General features: G+C 34.5%; 1 protein-coding gene across 2 annotated transcripts in view; it reads left to right on the forward strand.

Annotated features, from left to right (window-relative positions):
* SLC16A7 (solute carrier family 16 member 7) overlaps nucleotides 1-20,350 on the forward strand; it is a 187,713-nt gene extending 167,363 nt beyond the window's left edge. For both annotated transcript variants that reach the window (XM_049625876.1, XM_049625875.1), the window contains exons 4-6: nucleotides 9,313-9,456; nucleotides 11,739-12,557; nucleotides 16,565-20,350. In XM_049625876.1, coding sequence (XP_049481833.1) covers nucleotides 9,313-9,456; nucleotides 11,739-12,557; nucleotides 16,565-16,836 — 1,235 coding nt within the window. In that variant the 3' untranslated portion in view covers nucleotides 16,837-20,350. The remainder of the gene's footprint in view (nucleotides 1-9,312; nucleotides 9,457-11,738; nucleotides 12,558-16,564) is intronic.
* The last annotated feature ends 211 nt before the right edge of the window (nucleotides 20,351-20,561 follow it).

Consider the following 20,561-nt stretch of genomic DNA (forward strand, 5'->3'; position numbering starts at 1 on the left):
GTAGATTAAATACCCTCTTTAAAACCTGTCTGCTGTGATAAATACTGATATCATGTCGAAGTGAGGGTGGCATCATATGACAGTTCTAAAATCAACTTAGAAAATAATTTCATCTAATTAAATTAAAAAATAATTCCTATCTCTTATATGAAATAAATTGTCTTAAGTCTAAGTAAATTATAAATGAGTCACATTATGCCCTTGCCCTCCAAAGAGCTGAAATTCTAGTGACTAATACAAATATGGAAATAAATATCACAAAGTAGAATATTAATACTAACTTGAGAGAAGAACAAAGTAGTTTAGCAGCTAAAAGATTAGAATATATTAGATGGATGCGTTCATGGAATGCATTAGAACCAAGTTATTTAAAGCTAATTTTGAAAAACACATGGAAGGAAATAATATAAAATTTCATAGGACTTCATGCAATATTCTATGTACAGTAAGAATTATGAGGGAAAAATATCCATGAACAGAAACATATTTTAGCACCGTTTAGAAATGGTCATATTGTTTATTAGTTGCCTAAGACAGGTTTGAACCTTCAGTTTACAGATTGGATTTTCCTGACTGGTTAAGAGAAATACATATATTTTAAGATACATTATCAATTACATATCCACATTTCAAAACTTCCATTGAGGTTAAACTATTACATTTAATTGAGTATAACAAATTGGAAAAATGTTAGAATCACTTTAAATGTTCTATAGTTAGATGGGGTGCCTGGGTGGCTCAGTCAGTTAGGTATCCAACTCGACTTAGGCTCAAGTCACGATCTCACAGTTTGAGTTCAAACCCCACATTGGGCTCCCCACTGTCAGCTTGGAACTCTGTCTCCCTCTCTCTCTGCCCTTTCCTGCTTGCTTTCTATCTCTGTCTCAAAAAGAAAAGTAAACTTAAATATATATGTATATCTATGTAGTATTATATATATAAATATATCCATATCCGGGTGCCTGGGTCGCTCAATCATTTAAGCATCTGACTTTGGTTCAGGTCATAATCTCATGGTTCATGGGTTCAAGCCCCACATCAAGCCTCTGTGCTGACAGCTCAGAGCTTGGGGCCTGCTTCGGATTCTGTGTCTCCCTCTCTCTCTGCCCCTACTGTGCTCATGCTCTGTTTCTCCCTGTCTCTCAAAAATGAATAAATGTTTTAAAATATTAAAAATTATTAAAAATATATAAATAAATGTTCTATAATTAGATTTCACTGAAATAATTCTGTGAAACTAAATAAATTTTTTAAATAGTATGTATATATTTTATTATTTGTTTTAATTTAAATCCAACTTACTTAACATATAGTGTAATAATGATTTCAGTAATGGAATTTAATGATTCATCACTTGCATATAACACCCAGTGCTCATCCCAAGTGCCCTCCTCAATGCCCACCACCCATGTAGCCCATCCCCACACCCAACACCCCTCCAGCAACCCTCAGTTTGTTCTCTGTATGCAACAGTCTCTTAACGGTTTGTTTCCCTGTTTTTATCTTACTTTTTCTTCCTTTCCCCTATGTTCATCTGTTTCATTTCTTGAATTCCCCATATGAATGAAATCATATATTTTTCTTTCTCTGACTTATTTCACTTAGCATAATCCACTCTAGTTCCATCCACGTTGTTGCAAATGGCAAGATTTCATTCTTTTTGATCCCTGAGTAATATCCCATCGTGTGCGTGCGTGTGTGTGTGTGTGTGTGTGTGTGTGTGTATGGATAAAGAAGATGTGGTGTATGTGTGTGTATATGTAGACACACACATACACCACATCTTCTTTATCCATCCATCAGTTGATGGACATTTGGGCTCTTTCCATACTTTGGCTATTGTCAATAGTGCTGCCATAAACATTGGGATGCATGTGTCCCTTCAAATCTTGAATCAGCACTCCTGTATCCTTTGGATAAATACCTAGTAGTGCAATTACTGGGTTGTATGGTAGTTCTATTTTGAAACTAAGTAAACTTTTAAGCTTTAGGGGAAAAGAAGGTATTTAGTAGATGTCAACTACTTTTTATTGTGAGATAGTATTAATAGATTTTTGAGATAGTGTTAATAGTATTAATAATAGTACTTTATGAGATAGTATTATAGATACTATAAAGACTACTATAAATATATTTTATAGATCTTATTAATACTTTAGATAGTATTTTATGAGATAGTATTAATAGATTTTATTTTTTATGAAATATATTTAATAGGAATTGAATTTTTTCTATTATATCAGAATGTCTTAGACTGCAAGCAGGGAAAAATCCAATGCCCATTGGTAAACTAACCAGCACTGAAGCTTTATGATGTTATATCACAAGAAGTCTGGTGTGGTTAATTTATTGGCTCTTTGGTCTAATCAATGGCTTAAATGTCTGTCTCATCTTCAAGAACACTTTACAGTCAAAAGATGACTATGGAACCTCAAGGCATCACATTCTCATGAAAACATACAGAGGCATTTTATTGCTTTATTGCTTTATAAGACTAAAGACATCCTTTCCCAGAAGCCCTCAGAAAATTTTACCCTATATAAATTGCCCCCAGATGCTCATATGTAAGCCAGTATTTGGTGATGGGAATGGTCCTATCATGATTGGCTTACAGTACTTACGATTCATTCCCCAAGCGTTAAGGCCTGGGGTGTCACAGAAGAGATTAATTATAAAACAAAATCAGGATTCTTTTAGGAAGAATGAAGGGCGTAGACAACCAGCAGTTTCTGCAATATAGTCTTATTTTTTCTGTCTTCTTAAAAATTATTCCAAAGATCAGGGATTATAAAGTATACATTTTGCATAATGTAATATTAAATATAAATTTTTATTTTGAATAAATGAGCATCATACATGTAAAAGAAATGTGATCTCTGCTCCCAGGAATAATGATACTTGTGCGAGGCATGCTCTAGAACAGGTAGGTATAGCAGAGGGCTTGAGCAATCCTTCAAAGTTTTCACTCTGCAACTCAGTTTCCTTATATATAAAATGGGAATGAAGAAATCATGCCAACTTTTAGAGAGATTTTAAGGATGCAATGTGATTTTATATGTGAAGAGTTTAGAAACATGCCAAGTCCTCAAGAAAGGTTTTTGTTTTTGTTTGTGTTTTTTTACGGAGCCATTGTGCCAGCCTTAAACAAGTGAAAATGGTTTTCCTGGTTGGGAAGAATGTAACCTGTAAACACCAAGGAAGTGTTCGGCATTTCTGCCAGTGCTCACAGAGAATGTTCGTTTTCAAACACTTTGATTTGTAGTAAAAGGTTTTGAGGTCAGTTTGGTCACTCTCTCACCCCTCCCCCATGCAGAGTGACCATTCCTTTAAACAGCTGTAATGATGCCAGGTTGGTACGTTCATCCGTTGAAATGATGAGATGTCTGTCTGAGGAGGTGACATATGCACGGAGACCTGAATGTGAGAAAAAAGAAGCCATTTATATATAAAGGGGAGAACATTTCAAACAGAGGGAACAGCAAATACAAAGATGAGTTCGCAGACCATGTCACCCTCCAGTACCCTCTGTCCCTGTTATGCATCAAAATACACCTAGCATATTAATCACCCCTTTCTTGATTTCTACAGCTACTCAAACCGTACATTCAAAACCCTCATATACTTAAAAATCTAAAATACTAGTTGAATGCTGAATGAATATACTATGACTGCCTTTGGCCGACATAAAAATTCATCTTTTGTAAGAGCCTGAATGAGCTCTAGTAAATCAAACCGGCACAATTATCATTGAGCAACATGCTAACTGACGATGATTTACCGGCATAACATTTATATCTCCATCCTTTGTAAAGGTAAATGCGATAGCTGCTTCCTAATCATTAGGGACTCTCCCCTCATGTTTTTCACTGACCTTAAGTGAAGTGAATCACTTGGAGAAAGAAAGCAGGGGAATTTTCAATTCCAACTTCAGTGCAGGGATAAATGTCAGGCAAACAAGTAGTTAATGAGGAGGCTCCCACCCTCTGTCCCAATTAAAATAGCAACAGTTTTCTAATTCAAAAAATCTCTTTGAAAAATCTTTCAAATTTAGAAAGTCCCTGTCAGTAAGAAAAATACTACAGTAGTAAACACAGATAAATTTCTGTAATTGCAAACAACTTTCTCCCAGCCCTGCTCTAGTGCTTTTTATCATTTGATTTGACAGGATACCACATATACAAATTTGAAATAAAGCAAATGAAAAATAAATTATAGCAGTTTATCATTTCTTCTGTTAGTGTTTATGCTATGCATAAAAATTTTATATAGCTCAAATTGATAGTCAATTCCAATTCATGGTTTTAGATTGATCAAATATATTTTATGAAATGTTCATTACATAACATATTCTCTACATTTTCTCACAGCATTTATCATGTACTCATGCCATATACCAAAGAAATAAAACAAACACTATGAGTTCATGTTTACAGAACAGAATAACAATGCACAAAAGAATAGACCAGCTCCTGTATACGTAGGTCGTACATTTAAAAAATATTTACCGAAAAAAAAAAATCAGTTGTTTAAATATAACTACATGCAAAACTCAAAATTAGAAGAGATATACTATAGTAGTTGTATTCAGAATCCCCAAGACAACTTTCAGGTTTGATGATTCACTAGAAAAGTTCACAGGACCCAACAATGTCTTTTTCATGGCTATGATTTGTTATAACGAAAGGATGCCAAACAAAGTCAGGAATAGCAAAAGCCCATGGGTCAAAGTCCAGGAGAAACTAGGTGCAAACTTCCAAGAGTCCTCTCCCAATGGAATCACAGAGGATAAGCTGAATCCAGCAACTAGTTGTGACACAGGTGAAGCGTTGTCTACCAGGAAGATGACTGGAGACTCGAAGCTTATGGTTTCTATTGGGTTGCTGGTCACATGGGCATTCTCTGTCACGCATGACCTAAAGATCCACACTCGGGGTAGGAAAGCAGATGTTTGGCATAAACCACATCATGAAACAGTTCAAGCACAGTGAGCCAGCTCACCAGTTAGGGAATGGTGGGAACACGTCTGAAATCCAAGTTCCCAGGTGCCAGCCTTGCAGGCAGGCCTTTCTAAGGATGGCAGTCTCATACATGATATGTTAATTCTTTTCTGCACAGTAGTAAAAGGTGTAAGTTTTATAATCAGATGACCTGGGGCTCATATCCACATTCTACCACTTATATTGATGTGTCCTTAAACAAGTTATCTAAACATTTTGCATATATCAGTTTGATCAATTCTTACATTACTGTAATTATCAATTGCCATGAATATCACATGCAATAATTCATGTACAATTCTTAACACACTGCCTGCAAAGAGTAATAATTCAATAAATGTTGATGAATAATAATAGTATATGTGGTGACTAATGTCACAGAGCTTCAAATAGAATATATGAACAAGACTCAAACAAATAAAATAGAGAGTAAATAAGTGTTGCGGTATGTGTGTGTGGGGGGGAGGGGTGACGAACTATAAATGCAACAGTTCTAAGAATGGGCAAACACTGTCTGTAATTTGTAAGAACCCACAAAAACTTCCTTGCCAGAGTATTCTTTTGCTAAGTGTTATGGAGCCATAGTCATTAAAAGACAGAAGTAGCTGACAAAAGTAGCTTTCAGAAAATAAAGAAGGTGAAATATGGGTGACAACATTGTGATCTTTATACTGCTCTCTGAGAAAGTCCTCCTTTACAGCATCACAGCTACCATGAAAGTGACTATTATACTTGACTCTAAAAATCCTGAGATAGTTTGGAAAGCTGGATCAGAAGAAATTAGTGGGTAGATCAGGCTGGTTTGGATACAGTCTGATACTTTCTTGGATTTTTTGGAAGTAAGACAATATTAATAATTCTTACACATCTTTTTTTTAACTACTTGAGAAATAAAACAGTATTTGGATGAGTAATACCTTTGTTCTACTTAGATATGGGCTCAGATACAACTCTCAGCAGGTAGAGAATTTTTTTGACATAACTAATGATTAAACATCATGATTACTTAGAAACATATGCTGAGTAAAAACTTCCACACATTGAATTAATAGATAAATGAATGAATTGGCTCAGAATATAATTAGGCCTATGATTCATCAACAAAGGATAACTGCGAGGCTAGTGCATGTTTAACAAAAATTACATGTGATGAGAATTTATTTTCTTAAAACTTTATCTTTCTTGTTAATACAATGAACCAAGCTGTTTGTAGGTTGGAGAAAGAGGTATTGAGTGGCACTGTGTTTTACATCTAATTTTAGATGCCTTCTCAAGCTAATATTAAGCATTTAAAGATTCTTTACAAAATAAGTATAGTTTGTCCTGTATCATAATTTTAATTAGATCCACAACTGTTACAAATAGAAATACTTTATGACATTTTATAAGCATTTAATATGAAGAGGTAAGGAGCTTTGATTATTTCTAAATAAATCAACTTAAAAAGTATATATTTTTAATATATTTTTTATATATTTCTTTTTGCTAGGAAAAGATTATAGATGAATTATGTAAGTGTATTCCTTATAGATTATTTTAAGGATTATCACTTAACTAAAGTATATGATTCACAGAAAAATCATTTGTTAAAATCAGAACTCCCATTGCATCTTGACTGATACTATGGTAGAAGCTATAAAGGCCCCTTCCAAAAAAAAAAATGTTAACACCTCTAAATATTTCCTTTATTGGCTACCCTTTTTTTTTAATTTTTTTATTGTTTATTATTTTTGAGAGAGAGAACCGAGGAATCGGAAGCAGGCTCCAGGCTCTGAGCGCTCAGGACAGGGCCCGACGCGGGAGCTCAAACTCACAGGCCATGAGATCATGACCTGAGCTGTAGTTGGCCGCCCAACCAACTGAGCCACCCAGGCGCCCCTTTATTGGCTACTCTTAATCAGTCACAGTTATGGAGGGAGATGAAAGCCTTTATGTCGTTATCCTAAACTATAGACATAATTATTTACAATGCATTGCAAATTAAGTTGTGATTCATAGCTCTGTTCAAATTTAAATTTATACCGTTTAGGCAAATACATTTGTAAAATGTAATTAGCCCTTGTGTTAGTTATCCAGGCATCACATAGAAAATGGCATATATAATTTCAACGATACTAAGAAAATTGTTTTTAGTCCAAGTAATTGATAAATGCCTTTGAATAGTCTGGTATTTAATCAAAGCACTCATCACAGTTCTTAAAATAACTTGTTGTTAATTTCCTCTGGACTATAATGCATTGATGTTTATAGCTGTGCGTTTATTATTTTATGTTTGGTGTATGTCAACTGGTTTTATACTAGAAGCTCAAGAAATATTGCATTGAACTGATTTGAGTTAAAGTGAAGTGAAGTGAATTGGTTAAGTAATTTTAAGAAAAGGAATATACACTAAAGTTCAATACTTAATCAAAGCTAATCAATTCAGTTCTCACAAAGGCTATCTGAATTTAGCTATGTGCTTTTTGATGAAAATGCTCATTTCCTAAATCATATGAGTTTTTACCATCTTATAGAAATCTATTCTTTTCACATTATCTTGTACAATTTTCATTGATTTCTCCCCCAACTCTGTTGTTTTTATAGAACTATCTTTCATATGGCCCTTTCTAGTTTTGCTTTGTTTGGTATTAAATGCAAAATGCGATATTCTGTTTTTGAGTTCTTTTTGTAAAATAATGTGTTTTTACCAATACCATTTCAGAAGATGTGTGGAGTAATATTAGGCCATGAAGTTTTTATTTCAACTTATAGTTAAGGAATAAAAATAATAACTATAGTTGTATGAAAGAATAAGGCTTATTGACAAATGAATCTGAACATATTTCAAATACTATCCACGTAAAAATTCTCAAATGCAGTACAATAGCACTTAGCAAATTTTTAAGTTATAGTATTAACTAAAAATCATTAATTATTTTCTAGGCTAAATATTGGACTGAGAATTCTGACCTAATGTAGTTTTTTCCTCAAAGCAATGGCCCTTGTTATAGATGAAATATGATTTTTAGTTAAGAAGGAAATGTCAAATCAAACCATTTACATGTTGACAGTTCTCATAAAACAGTATAAACTTTCACGGAATCTAAAATGACCTCAATTGTTAGGTTGTACCATTATTTTATGAGATACTGCTAAAAAAATTGCTGTGATTAAAATAAAACAGCTCTTACTATTTAGAGCCTTTATTTTATAACTACCAAAAGAGCTTTTCTAGATGTAAACATAGATGATTTTAATCCTTTTAATCACTCTTGCACATTTTTTATATATACACACACACACATGCATTAGGAAGTGTACATTAAATAAATTGAGTAAGGCATTTCTAAAACTTCTTCCTATTCAGTATATGGCTCTCCTAAATTAGTTTTTGAGTCAGCGTTCTCAGTGTTTGTGTTTCACACGTAAGCTTGTTCTCTTTGCCAGTGAGGCAGCATATCTTACTAGAGAGATCTGCCATTTTCTCCGGTAATTTCATCTCAGCTGCTCTACCTATTCAGTATGTTTTGATGCTGGTACTTTCTTGACATTATCAGAATGTGTCAACAGGAGAATATTTCAGACAATAATCAGGATTCATATTCATATTACTTCTTCAAGTGGTCCTTATATGGTTTGATTGCAATTTGAAATATATGAAATATGAAGAATTGCCATTGTCCAACCAAGCCACAGAATTAACCAAATTCAAGCATGCATAGGCTGTGATAGCTACTTTGCTACCTATGACCACCACCTGTCAAACAGGGATTGTTAAGAGACCTCTAGTGTGAGACATCCTCATTTCTAACATAATAAAATATGAAAACAATTGGTATCTTAGAATCAAAAGAAATTTTTCAAAAAAGGATTTATAAAGAAAATCATACTGTGGTATCATAAAACAATTTTGAGCTCTAATTAAGAGGATGTATATGTGTGTGCCCATAGAATATATTATTCTAGAAAATAAAATGATAAACAAGTGATTTCTATAATCTCTAGATTGTTACATCAATTTGTTTGCATTTATTAAATATTGGGTAGTATAATTATGTCCTGTTGAAAAACTTTTACATCAAAAGTTGAATGATTATGGTCGTAAACTATATGTTAAACACTTAGAATTTATTATTTTGTGTGCTGTCATATATATGGTTAAAGAAAAACAGTCAATCTGATTAGGAAGTATTGAAAAGTCTTCATTATATTCTATGTGAACTAATATTTTTGTTTGATCATTAAAACGTGCTTTCAAAATTAACAAATGTTAAAAAATAAACTGTAAGTAAATGACCCAGCAATTGAATATTTCTTCATTTTCTCTCTACCTCAGGTCCCATAAGTAGTGTTCTGGTGAATAAATATGGTAGCCGACCAGTAGTGATGATAGGAGGTTTATTATGCTGCTTGGGAATGGTCACAGCCTCTTTTAGTACCAGCGTAATAGAGCTCTACCTCACTGTGGGATTCATTACCGGTAAGTCGTTTTGTTTTCTGCTTATTTTCTTCTTAACACTTCCATTGTTTGCAAAGCTCTGTAAGAAGCATAAACAATAGAACATTTACATTGTTTTACTTGAGTTTGTGTCTTATAGCAGATGCTGTCTTAAAGTATTTTCATCGAGTACAATGAAATACTAGCGTGGAATGGCCAATCAAACTTATTTCAAGAAATGGAAGAAACAAAATATTAGACACATTAGGTGCTATGATATCAATGTCAAAAAGAAAACCATTTTCATTCAATTTTACCATTTCACCATTTGCTCATCAGCCAGTTAAGATGGGGTATTATGGACATAAACTTTCTGGCATATAAATAGCTTCATTTTTTTTAAAGTTATTTTTCATTACTTACCACTATTTAGAGTATCTGACTTATGACTCATTATAGGTTAAAAAATGATGCCAAAGTATATTTTCTGCATGCACTGATTTAGCTCTAACAATAGAATTATTTTTGTTTGTGTTCTGGTTAGTGGTAGGGCTCTGTATTAGGGTCCCTTCTTTTCCTTACAAAAGATTCCAGTTGCTTAAAGGCTCTGTAAGGCACATTTGCTGCTAATATTTTTAAATTTTATACTGTCACTTGATTACAGTTGTTCCTCATGTGTAATGTCTGTTGACCTAAACTGACCTAAATATGTACATTTGGAAAACACTACTTTTATTAGCCTTAACAATAAATTGCATTAAGCAAATCTACACGCAAAGTTTTAAGGAAAATTGGATTCAGTGTATAAAGAAATTGAATCTTTTCCTTATGCTCACAGCAAAACAGTAAGTGTATTTCTCTTTTTATAGTAATTTTAGATCAGTCTAACCCTGCAGTGGCATATCATTTGATGAAAAAAAAAATAAGATGTAGTAAAGCCTATAGTAATAGTGATGTTAAAATCTTTCTCTTTACAGCCTATCCACAACACTCTACCTTTTTGATGTGATAAAATATTTTTTGACATTGTAAATGAGAATCTTCTATCTAAGAATTGTCATAGTGCAGGGAACACCTTTTTTGTTTTGTGCAGAAATACCGTATATTGCATTTGACCATAGAAGTCAGGCTGGGCCCACAAACAGATGTAATATGGAAATGATCATTTTGATATTACTGTCCCACAAATTTCAACAGCGTTATATGCTATTCTGACTTCAATTCCATTTATTTTGAGTCTTGAAGACTTTGGTGCTTCTGGAGTCAACCCTTAAATACACCTATGAGATTTATCTTAAGGCGTTATCAGCCAATACTTTTTGATAGACAATCTAGTTTTAATCCTGACTTAGCACATATTAGCTGATCATGGGTAAATTAGCCTCTTTCTATCTTTTTGTCTTTAGAATATGGAAAATGATAGCTCTTTCCTTTTGGAGTTGTTGGGATGATGCATGCAAAAAATGAATACTCAGTACCTTACAGAGTGCCCAGAATTTCATTACTTTTAAATAAATATTTGCAGATAATTACCATCATAATGTCATTATATAACATCTTAAGAGTTTTAGAACTTACTTGACTTTGGCAAAACCCTCATTTGTTATTGTTGAGGGGATTGGAACTCAAGAAGTCTAAGTGTTTTGCCCAATAATGCATATAGGTGGGGCGCCTGGGTGGCTCAGTAGGTTAGGTGTCTGACTTCGGCTCAAGTCATGATCTCACAGTTTGTGAGTTCAAGCCCTGCATCGGGCTTTGTGCTGACAGCGTGGAGCCTGCTTGGGGTTCTCGCTCTCTCCCTTTCTCTCTGCTCCTCCCATGCTTGCGCTCTGTCTCTCTCAAAATAAAAAAACAAAACTTAAAAAAAAAATAACAAAAGTGGTCACATAAATTGCACTCTTGCCCACAAGGTAGCAATCTATTGTATATGTGTGTATATAAATATAATGCATATAAAAATATATGTTACATAAATGGAGAGAGAATTAGCCTATCTGTTTAATTACATGATTTTAAGTAAGAGCTAATAATTCTGTCCTAATTTCAACCTATTCTATGAATATGGAAACATCAGAAGTTCTTGGGTTTAATTTTGTGCTTTTACATGAAAGCAATATGAAGCTGTCATACATGTCAAATGTCCAGTTATGAGAACCTCTTTGTTGATGTGCAATTCTGTGATAATAATTATCATCAAAAATTACCACCTGGTGTTGTACTTTGGGTCCTGACTTACCCACGTGAATGTACCTTTTAAGGAGTGATTTCTTTTGTGAGTGACATAATGTGTTTGTGTTTTTCTTCCTTTTTGTCTTTCTTTTTAGGTTTAGGTTTAGCGTTCAACCTGCAACCTGCCCTAACAATCATTGGCAAATACTTCTACAAGAAACGACCCATGGCTAATGGCCTCGCCATGGCAGGAAGTCCTGTTTTCTTAAGCACATTGGCTCCTTTCAATCAGTACCTTTTTAATACTTTTGGTTGGAAAGGAAGCTTTTTGATTTTAGGAGGCTTATTGTTGAATGCTTGTGTGGCTGGATCCCTCATGAGACCTGTTGAACCCAAACAAGCTACGAAGAAGTCTAAAAATAAGATTGGCATAAAAGAGAATGACCCAGATGTGAAGAAAAGCCATAGGAAGAAATCAAGATGGGAAAGAGTTAATAAGTATTTAGATTTCTCCCTTTTTAAGCATAGGGGATTTCTGATATACTTATCTGGAAATGTCATTATGTTTCTAGGGTTTTTTGCCCCCATTATATTCTTGGCTCCGTATGCCAAAGACAAGGGAATTGATGAGTATTCTGCAGCTTTCTTGCTGTCTATTATGGCTTTTGTTGATATGTTTGCTAGACCTTGTGGAGGAATCGTTGCAAACTCCAAATTTATCCGACCCCGAATCCAGTACTTCTTCAGTTTTGCAGTCATGTTCAATGGAGTGTGTCATCTCCTGTGCCCGTTGGCAGACGACTACACAAGCCTGGTGTTGTATGCTGTGTTTTTTGGTCTCGGATTTGGGAGTGTTAGCAGTGTCCTCTTTGAGACGCTCATGGACCTGGTTGGCCCTCAGAGGTTTTCCAGTGCTGTGGGACTCGTCACAGTGGTGGAGTGTTGCCCTGTTCTTCTTGGCCCTCCTCTTGCTGGTAAGAATCATTCTCATCCAGAGGAGAAGAGAGCATAGAAGGAATACCCACTAGCCAGGACCTTCTTTGGAATGTATGATATAATGTGGCTTATAACAATAAACATGAATAGCCTACAAGGCTGTGGGTGTGTTAACTTTAGGGTTTATTATACATGTATTTTTAAATTGCATAAATAGTTGATTTTAGACATAAATTTGCTTCAGAGCCTGGACCTATGAACTTAAGAATTTAAGTTAGACTGGGGTGCCTGGGTGGCTCAGTCAGTTAAGCGTCCGACTTCGGCTCAGGTCATGATCTCGCAGTCTGTGAGTTCAAGCCCCAAGTCGGGTTATGTGCTGACAGCTCAGAGCCTGGAGCCTGTTTCAGATTCTGTGTCTCCCTCTCTCTCTTACTCTCCCCCGTTCATGCTCTGTCTCTCTCTATCTCAATAAATAAACGTTTAAAGAAAAATTTAAAAAAAAATTTAAGTTAGACTGATAATTAGTAACATAATCTTCAGGTTTTTATGCATATCTGTTTTTTGTGCTTATAAAAATGTATCATAATAATAAAATTCCACCTTTTATTTATCATTGATGAACAAATTTCTGTTTATATTAAAAAGAGTCAAAAATTTAAAATAATGCTATCAAAAGGTCAGGATCTCTTTTCTTATTGGAGTACATTGGTTACATTAATATGTTACGTGCCTAAGGATAGCATACTTTTATAACATTGCTGACAGAAAAATATGCATATATATACATATGTGTGTGTATATATACATATATATATATATATATATATATATATATATATAGGAAGGAAAAGAAATTCATTTTGAACAGATACTTACATTTCACACTTATAAACTATAAGGATTACTTTTAGATTTTTAAGATCTGAAATATTTCAGTCATGCCTATGAAAGTATCTGTGCTAGGGGCACCTGAGTGGCTCAGTCGGTTAAACATCTGACTTCGGTTCAGGTCATGATCTCACAGTTCACGAGTTCGAGCCCTGTGTCGGGCTCTGCACTGACAGCTCGGAGCCTGGAGCCTGCTTCGGATTCTGTATTGCCCTCTCTCTCTGCCCCTCCCCACCCTCTCTCAAAAATAGATAAACATTAAAAACAATTTTAAAAAAGAAAGTATCTGTGCTAAATTGCACACTAAGGAGACTAAAACAAATGTATAAGTGCATTTTTGAAGTTAAGACTTTGTTTAATCTTAGACTTTCATGTTGTAAACATTATGTGGGTCAGTCTTTTCCAGTAACCACTGGAAACCATTGTTTTGCTTAATACTAAACTTAGGTATTCAGTTAGACTCTTGGCCTGACATCCAGTGGTCACAGTAACTGCCAGGCTCAATGTAAAGTTTTCCATGTATGTAAGTCAGTCTTTAAACTGTTTCCTACATGACATTTAGGTATAATTTTTTTAATACCAGTATAATTTACATACATTGTTACATTAGTTTCAGGTATACAATATAGTGACAAGGAATCATTTTGAATTGGGAAAATTTGTATTTAATTTGTTGATCTTAAGGTATCATTGACCTTTTGCCTTGCTTTTCCACTTGGTCAGGAATGAGTGGTACAGCTATTGACTTTTTCTATCTACCAGGGAGGGCTGTCCTCTCCTGTCTAGCACAGATGTTTTGGGTGGTATACCTTTTAATATGTATATACTGTGGCACCAAAGCAATTTTCAAAAAGAATGAAAGCTAGTCTTATTTATCAGCCAAATGATTTTGCTGCATAAGACAAATACAATTGACCTGTCTTTTCCTACAGAATTAGTTTTACCAAATGGGTTTTAGAAGCCTATTCATGAGCAGCAGAATTCTTAGTATTAACAGAGAAAATTGTATTTCACCAGCCATGGTGGGACTAAAAAAAAAAAAAAAAAAAAGAAGTCAGGTCAACAAACATGGTAGGTAGGCTGTAAGAATGAAAATGAAGGAATATGATTTGATTATTTCTACCTGTGCTGAGAACCTGTATTAATGGGGCTTCTGGGTGGCTCAGTCGGTTAAGCATCCGACTTCGGCTCGGGTCATGATCTCACAATTCGTGAGTTCGAGCCCCGTGTCAGTCTCTGTGTTGACAGCTCAGAGCCTGGAGCCTGCTTCAGGTTCTGTGTCTCCCTCTCTCTCTGCCCCTTCCCCGCTCATACTCTCTCTCTGTCTCTCAAAAATGAATAAACGTTAAAAAAATTAAAAAAAAAAGAATATTTACATCATTTTTAGTGTTCTTGAGTGCTTATTGTGTTAATATTGCCAAACCATTGCACCAGTAGTGACAAAGACAATAATTAATATGGGGCTCCTTGTTGAAGCTCTCAGACCATAGCCACAATTACCCATTTTTTTCATACTGTATATGTCTCCTGCTACCACTGATTCTCCTTGATGTTTAGACTGGCTTCTTTTCTATAGCCTTGATCGCTGATAGAATAATGTCTGGCACATGGAGGCACCCAGTAAATACTTTCGAATGAATGAGTGTTGTATTTACTTCTCATACAGTTGCTGTTGGTGCTACTTTTTTTTTTTTTTTTTTTTTTTTTTTTGCTACTCTTATTAGTAGAGCAGTGGAAGGTAGAGAGAGTATGGTTTTGATTTTTTTTTTTTCAGCTCAAATTTTCACTGCTGTCTCACAAACAGCTGAAGTTTCAGTACTGGAAATCACATCTGGTTTCTTGATGATGCTAAGAAATTCCCCAAACATTTAGAAAATATGTCAATATGGTAACCCAAAGTGATATTAATTCTGATGGGGGCCATAGACCTAATGTTTATGTATTTAGAAGTAGAAAAATTATTGCATGAACAGAAATATTTGACTTAAGTTAGAATTGAAATGTAAGTTATGCATTATTGTTATGTTTATATATATGGCACACTTAAATAAGCCAATTTTAAAAGTCAGTAAACCTTCAGGTTGTATGATACCAGGCTAGTTTTTAAATTTCTTAATAATCAGATGGGATACATACTTTCTTCCTGATTAGTATGGCCTTAATAGGTCCAGATAAACTAAAAAATTGTGATCAGCCTAAAGAGTTAATGACTCTTAACCAAGAGTTTCGCTGAACCTATTTTGCAGAGTAGTTAAGAACCAGAGATTCAGACAGATTTTGGTTAGATTCTGCCACTCACTGGCTATGTAACCATGGTCAAATTACTTCCTAGTGCTCTTATAAAGATTAAATGAGATATTACCTCATTTAAAAGTGTTGAGCCTAGGGGCACCTGGGTGGCTCAGTCGGTTAAGCGTCCTACTTCAGCTTGGGTCATGCTCTCATAGCTCGTGGGTTCACAGCCCTGTATTGGGCCCTTGCTATCAGTGCAGAGCCTGCTTCAGATCCTCTGTCCCCTCTCTCTCTTCCCCTCCCCTGCTCGTGCTCTGTCTGTCTCTCTCTCTCTCTCAAAATTAAATAAATAAACATTAAAAAAAAAAGTGTTTAGCCTAGTGCTGGGCATAGAGAAAGCATTGAGTAAATATTATGCCCTGTCGAGAACCTTATAAAAGCTTTTGTGTCTTACCTAAAAAATGTAATATTTTCCTCTGTATTTTCTTTATTGAAAAGAAGCATGGAAAGGATGAAGCAGTCTCAGTGTGTAAATATTAATAGATAAATAGATCTATTTATATACATATAAATACAAAAAACATGCCTCACACATATATGTATATGTATGTGTACATATTTACATACATGTAATACATACATGTATTTACAAATATACACCCAAACAGATATATATACCTACTTTGTCTTGGTTGTACAATTTTACTGAGGGGAATAATCTTTAATAAATTTAGCATACTGGTAGTATAATGCTGTGTGTGCCTGTACATGCCTTTTCTATGCATATATAGAAGACATAATTGAGGACTTTTTTTGTTAAAGTCTCATTCAATATTAAATAAGAAATAGGTATACTTATCAAAAATTTCATCATTTTATGGCTGTTTTATTATGCTATCTTAAAAGATATTCTTTTGTCTCTTAGGTAAATTGGTGGATCAAACTGGACAATATAAATACATGTATATGGCCTGTGGAGCTATTGTGTTCCTATCAAGTGTGTGGCTACTTATCGGCAATGCTATAAACTACAGATTGCTTGCAAAGGAAAAGAAGCTGGGAGAAGCAAGGAAGAAGAAAATGAGTTCGCCTGAGTCCAAAGAATCTGAACCTTTGAACAAATCTAAACATCATGATGTCAGCATCAAAAGTACAAGAACAGAGAATAATCCCTCAGAAAGAGAAACTAATATTTAATAAGAATCACATCTCTGATTTCAATGTTTATGACTTTCTTAGGAGTATTTTTTTTTCAAAATATTGGAAAGGTTTTTACTTGAAATGAAAAGTCATAATTAAGGATGGAAGTGAGATTTTCCTCAATGGCAAATTTTTATAAGTTTATTTTTTAAAACTTGTTTGGGTAGTTAAAATTTGAGGTTATGCCTATAAAGAATCCATGCAATGGGTTTATTTCCATACGTGACTCTGGTTGTGGTGGTTAGAGTAATTGTAGAGTCTTCCAATGACTTCTGGTCTTGGTTATAGAGATCTGAATCCCAAATCCCTGGTTTAAATAGCGAGAAGGAATATGTTTAATCAAATAAGAATACCCTGTCTAGATTTTAGTTTTCAGTGTTAGATGGAATTGAAGGAAAATGAATTTTCTTCTAATGTGCACATGCACACACACACACTCACCTGTATTTACACACATGCACACAGAGTATCTAGAGGACAAAAGACAAATAGGTTCAGAAAGAATATTATCACTATACTTTTTTTTTAACTTTAAAAACAAATCCGTGGAGAGTGAAGAAATGTATTAGGTCTGCATACTACTTTGTAGTGTAGATTTTAAATATAAGAACATGGGTGAAATGAAGATGATCTTAATTTGAAAACGCAACTAACTGCTGTAAGAAAATAAAAGTATTTGCATATATAAAATAAATTTGAAAAAAAAAACCAACCCTCCATTTTAAACCATTATTTCTGAGTACTGTTAAATTTGATGAATCCATGCATGTAGTTTCTTTGAGGATGGCCATTAGTACTTGGTGCTAGAGAATAGAACCCTCAAACAATTTTCAGAATTCTTACTTAATATATAAATCAAATTAAAAGCCTAAATGATTCTTAGCAATGAGCTACGTTCATTAATTTTAAAAGGATTTTAGTTGCTAAGCCAGAAAGTAATAAGGGATTTCTTTTAATCAGAACTCAATCCAGACTCCCTGTCATAGACTTCAAAATGGAATCTACCAGCAACCTGGTTGACAGACTGACAAATAGGCCAAATTCTAATTTTTCCCAATCATGTAGCAGTGATCAGAGAGTTACTGTTATGAGTGACCCATCTGAATAAAGCTGACTAAGAGTGAGAGGTGCTTCTACTGAGGCCTCCAAGTTCTCCCATTTTTATCCCCTCGCCAAAATGCAAAAGCGAAACAGAGAAACCCCAATGGGCCTTTCACTCCACCACTGAGATTCCTCACGTTGTGGGAATGGCAGCTCTTCAAAATCTCACCTACTCCCAGTCAGACTTCCTGCTGCCAGTGAACATGACTAGGAGACTGTTAAAGGTTTCTAGAACTGGAAGCTGTATGTTAGTTGGCATATACTTGTGAAGGGTAGGCATAGTTTGTCATACGATAGTAAGAAGCTTGCAGCATTACGGGCTGGGTTAATATAGCGGTTTCTCATTTTCATAGCGATGTTAAAACATCTGAGAATCTGAATCACCCTTGAGTATGGAAGTATATGACAGTTACTGTGCGCTCAGAACTATAAATACAATTTAGAGTAATAAAGTACTTCTAAACAAGGAAGAATTTGTGCCTTATGGCTAATGCGATAAGTATTTATATTAATAAATCTAAAGTTTAAGCATATGATTAATGAAAAACATTTAGTGCTTGATTATTGAAGCGACGTTACAAAATGAATTTGCCGTTCTTTTTTTTTTTAATTGCTGTAGAGGCAGGTGCTATTCTTGTTTCTTATAAGAGTGCACCTGGACACCAAGCTTTTGTGATATTTAATGTTAGGGATTTGATTTGTAAAATTTATGCACTGGTTAAGCATGGGGCTCATATTTAGGAAGCTATAGAAAATTCCACATCTCATTTATCTTTTTTGCAGATGAAGAGGTATTTGTATTTTTTAAATATTAAATAAAACAACTTGTGCCAATACGATAGGTAGATAAATCAGGCAAAATGTGGCAGTGTTTGGCTGTCTTTAATTTAGTTTTGCCCAGTCTTGAGTCTTGAATGAGCTGTTTTCATTTTATTAGTGCTTTTGTATTCAACTCTGATTCATCGTAAGAAATGCAACATGATAAATTGTGTAGTGGCTGTCCAGTATTAAAGATTTCCAAAAACTGTCTTCAGATTCTCTGAGGATACCTATTTAAATTAATACAGATATAATATCCCAGGGGGAATAAACAGCAAAGTATTGATAGTGGGGTTTTGTGCCTAAGGCTTTATAGTCCTTTTTGTCACTTGCTGGTACAGACAAGCTGGTGGGTGCATTCCAGTGCCTTCCTCCATGGAAGGGGGTTTATTCACTTATTGATGAGGTTTTTGTCAGGTCAAAACCGATTCAAATTTGTTGTGTTGGTCTTTGGTCATCCTCATTAAATTTTCATTCCTAACATTGTATATTAGATTGTTAAAAAAGAAAGGGAAGTAAAATTGCACAAAGCACGTGATAGGTATGTAGCCATACCCAGCAGTAGCATTACACAACGTTACAAAATGTGCAAATATTAATTCCCATACGTACATGTTGGAAATTAGATCAGAACACACCTGAAACACTGACACAGACTCACGTACAGGATTGAGAATTGTTCTGGGGTAAAGTAATCTTCTAGTCATTCGCTCTCCACTCTCTTGAACTTGTTAGAATACCTGTTGCTTTAAGAGAATCTTTGGAGACTGAGCAGAAGGTACCAACCTAGAAATTCACATAGTTGCGTAACTAGAGGAAGCAGTATAGTTGGCCTCTGAGTCTGCAGCAATTAGCATATTTCTTCCCCTAGGGAATGATGGGTTTTAGATGTTCAAGGTGTCATGAAGCAAATTCAGAATATACACCATTAAATTTCCTTTTAGTGTCATTCTGTCACTGAGGAATTGTGCAGAAGGGAGGTTATAAACCAAGGTACCAAAATAATTCATGATCACTGGATACTTTTAGGTATTTTTCTACTTGTGATAACTGAGCAGCCCATGTCTTTCACAATTTAACCTTAAATATGCCTTCACTAATTTATGAATCGAATATTGGGTTTAGGCTTGTCCTGACCTATCCCTACTCTTTTTCCCTTTCTGGGTCAGTATCTAGTGTATTTCACATTGGAAGACCTGATGTTTTCTCAATGTAAATTCACAAGGCTCATGAGTTTCATTTATTTAGTATCAAGTTCCAACCACCCTATCTCATGACCCATCCCCTGAAACTAGAAAATAAATAAAATAATTGTCTGATATATTTAAATGTGCACTTTCAAAATCTAGGCACGTTTTTTCACTCCTCCTTCTGTGGCTGTACATGACAATTGAGGATACAGGAAAAAGACTTCAAGATACATGATACAAATGTAAGTTTTTATATTGATGTCATAAAACGTAGAGATATCCCTAATCACTTAATTCAAAATAATTTTCCATCCAAAAGGACCTTTTAAAAAAAGGCCCTCTCAAATGTATAATATTGCACACTTTTAATAAAACAATTAAAAATCATGATCATTAGGATGCATTTAACAGGGAGAAAGGATAGGAAGTGAAAAGAGAAGTAATATTTATAGCATGCATTTTGGCTACATAATACCTTTTAATATTCAAACCAAATTATAAGTAGAGGCTATTGGCCTGATATAATAGATGAGAGAAACAAAACAAAAAAATCAGACACACAAAGTTCAGCTAATTACCCAAAGTTGAAAAGTAGTATGTGACAGAAATAGA

This window comes from Panthera uncia, chromosome B4, assembly GCF_023721935.1.
Source record: "Panthera uncia isolate 11264 chromosome B4, Puncia_PCG_1.0, whole genome shotgun sequence".
Taxonomy (NCBI): domain Eukaryota; kingdom Metazoa; phylum Chordata; class Mammalia; order Carnivora; family Felidae; genus Panthera; species Panthera uncia.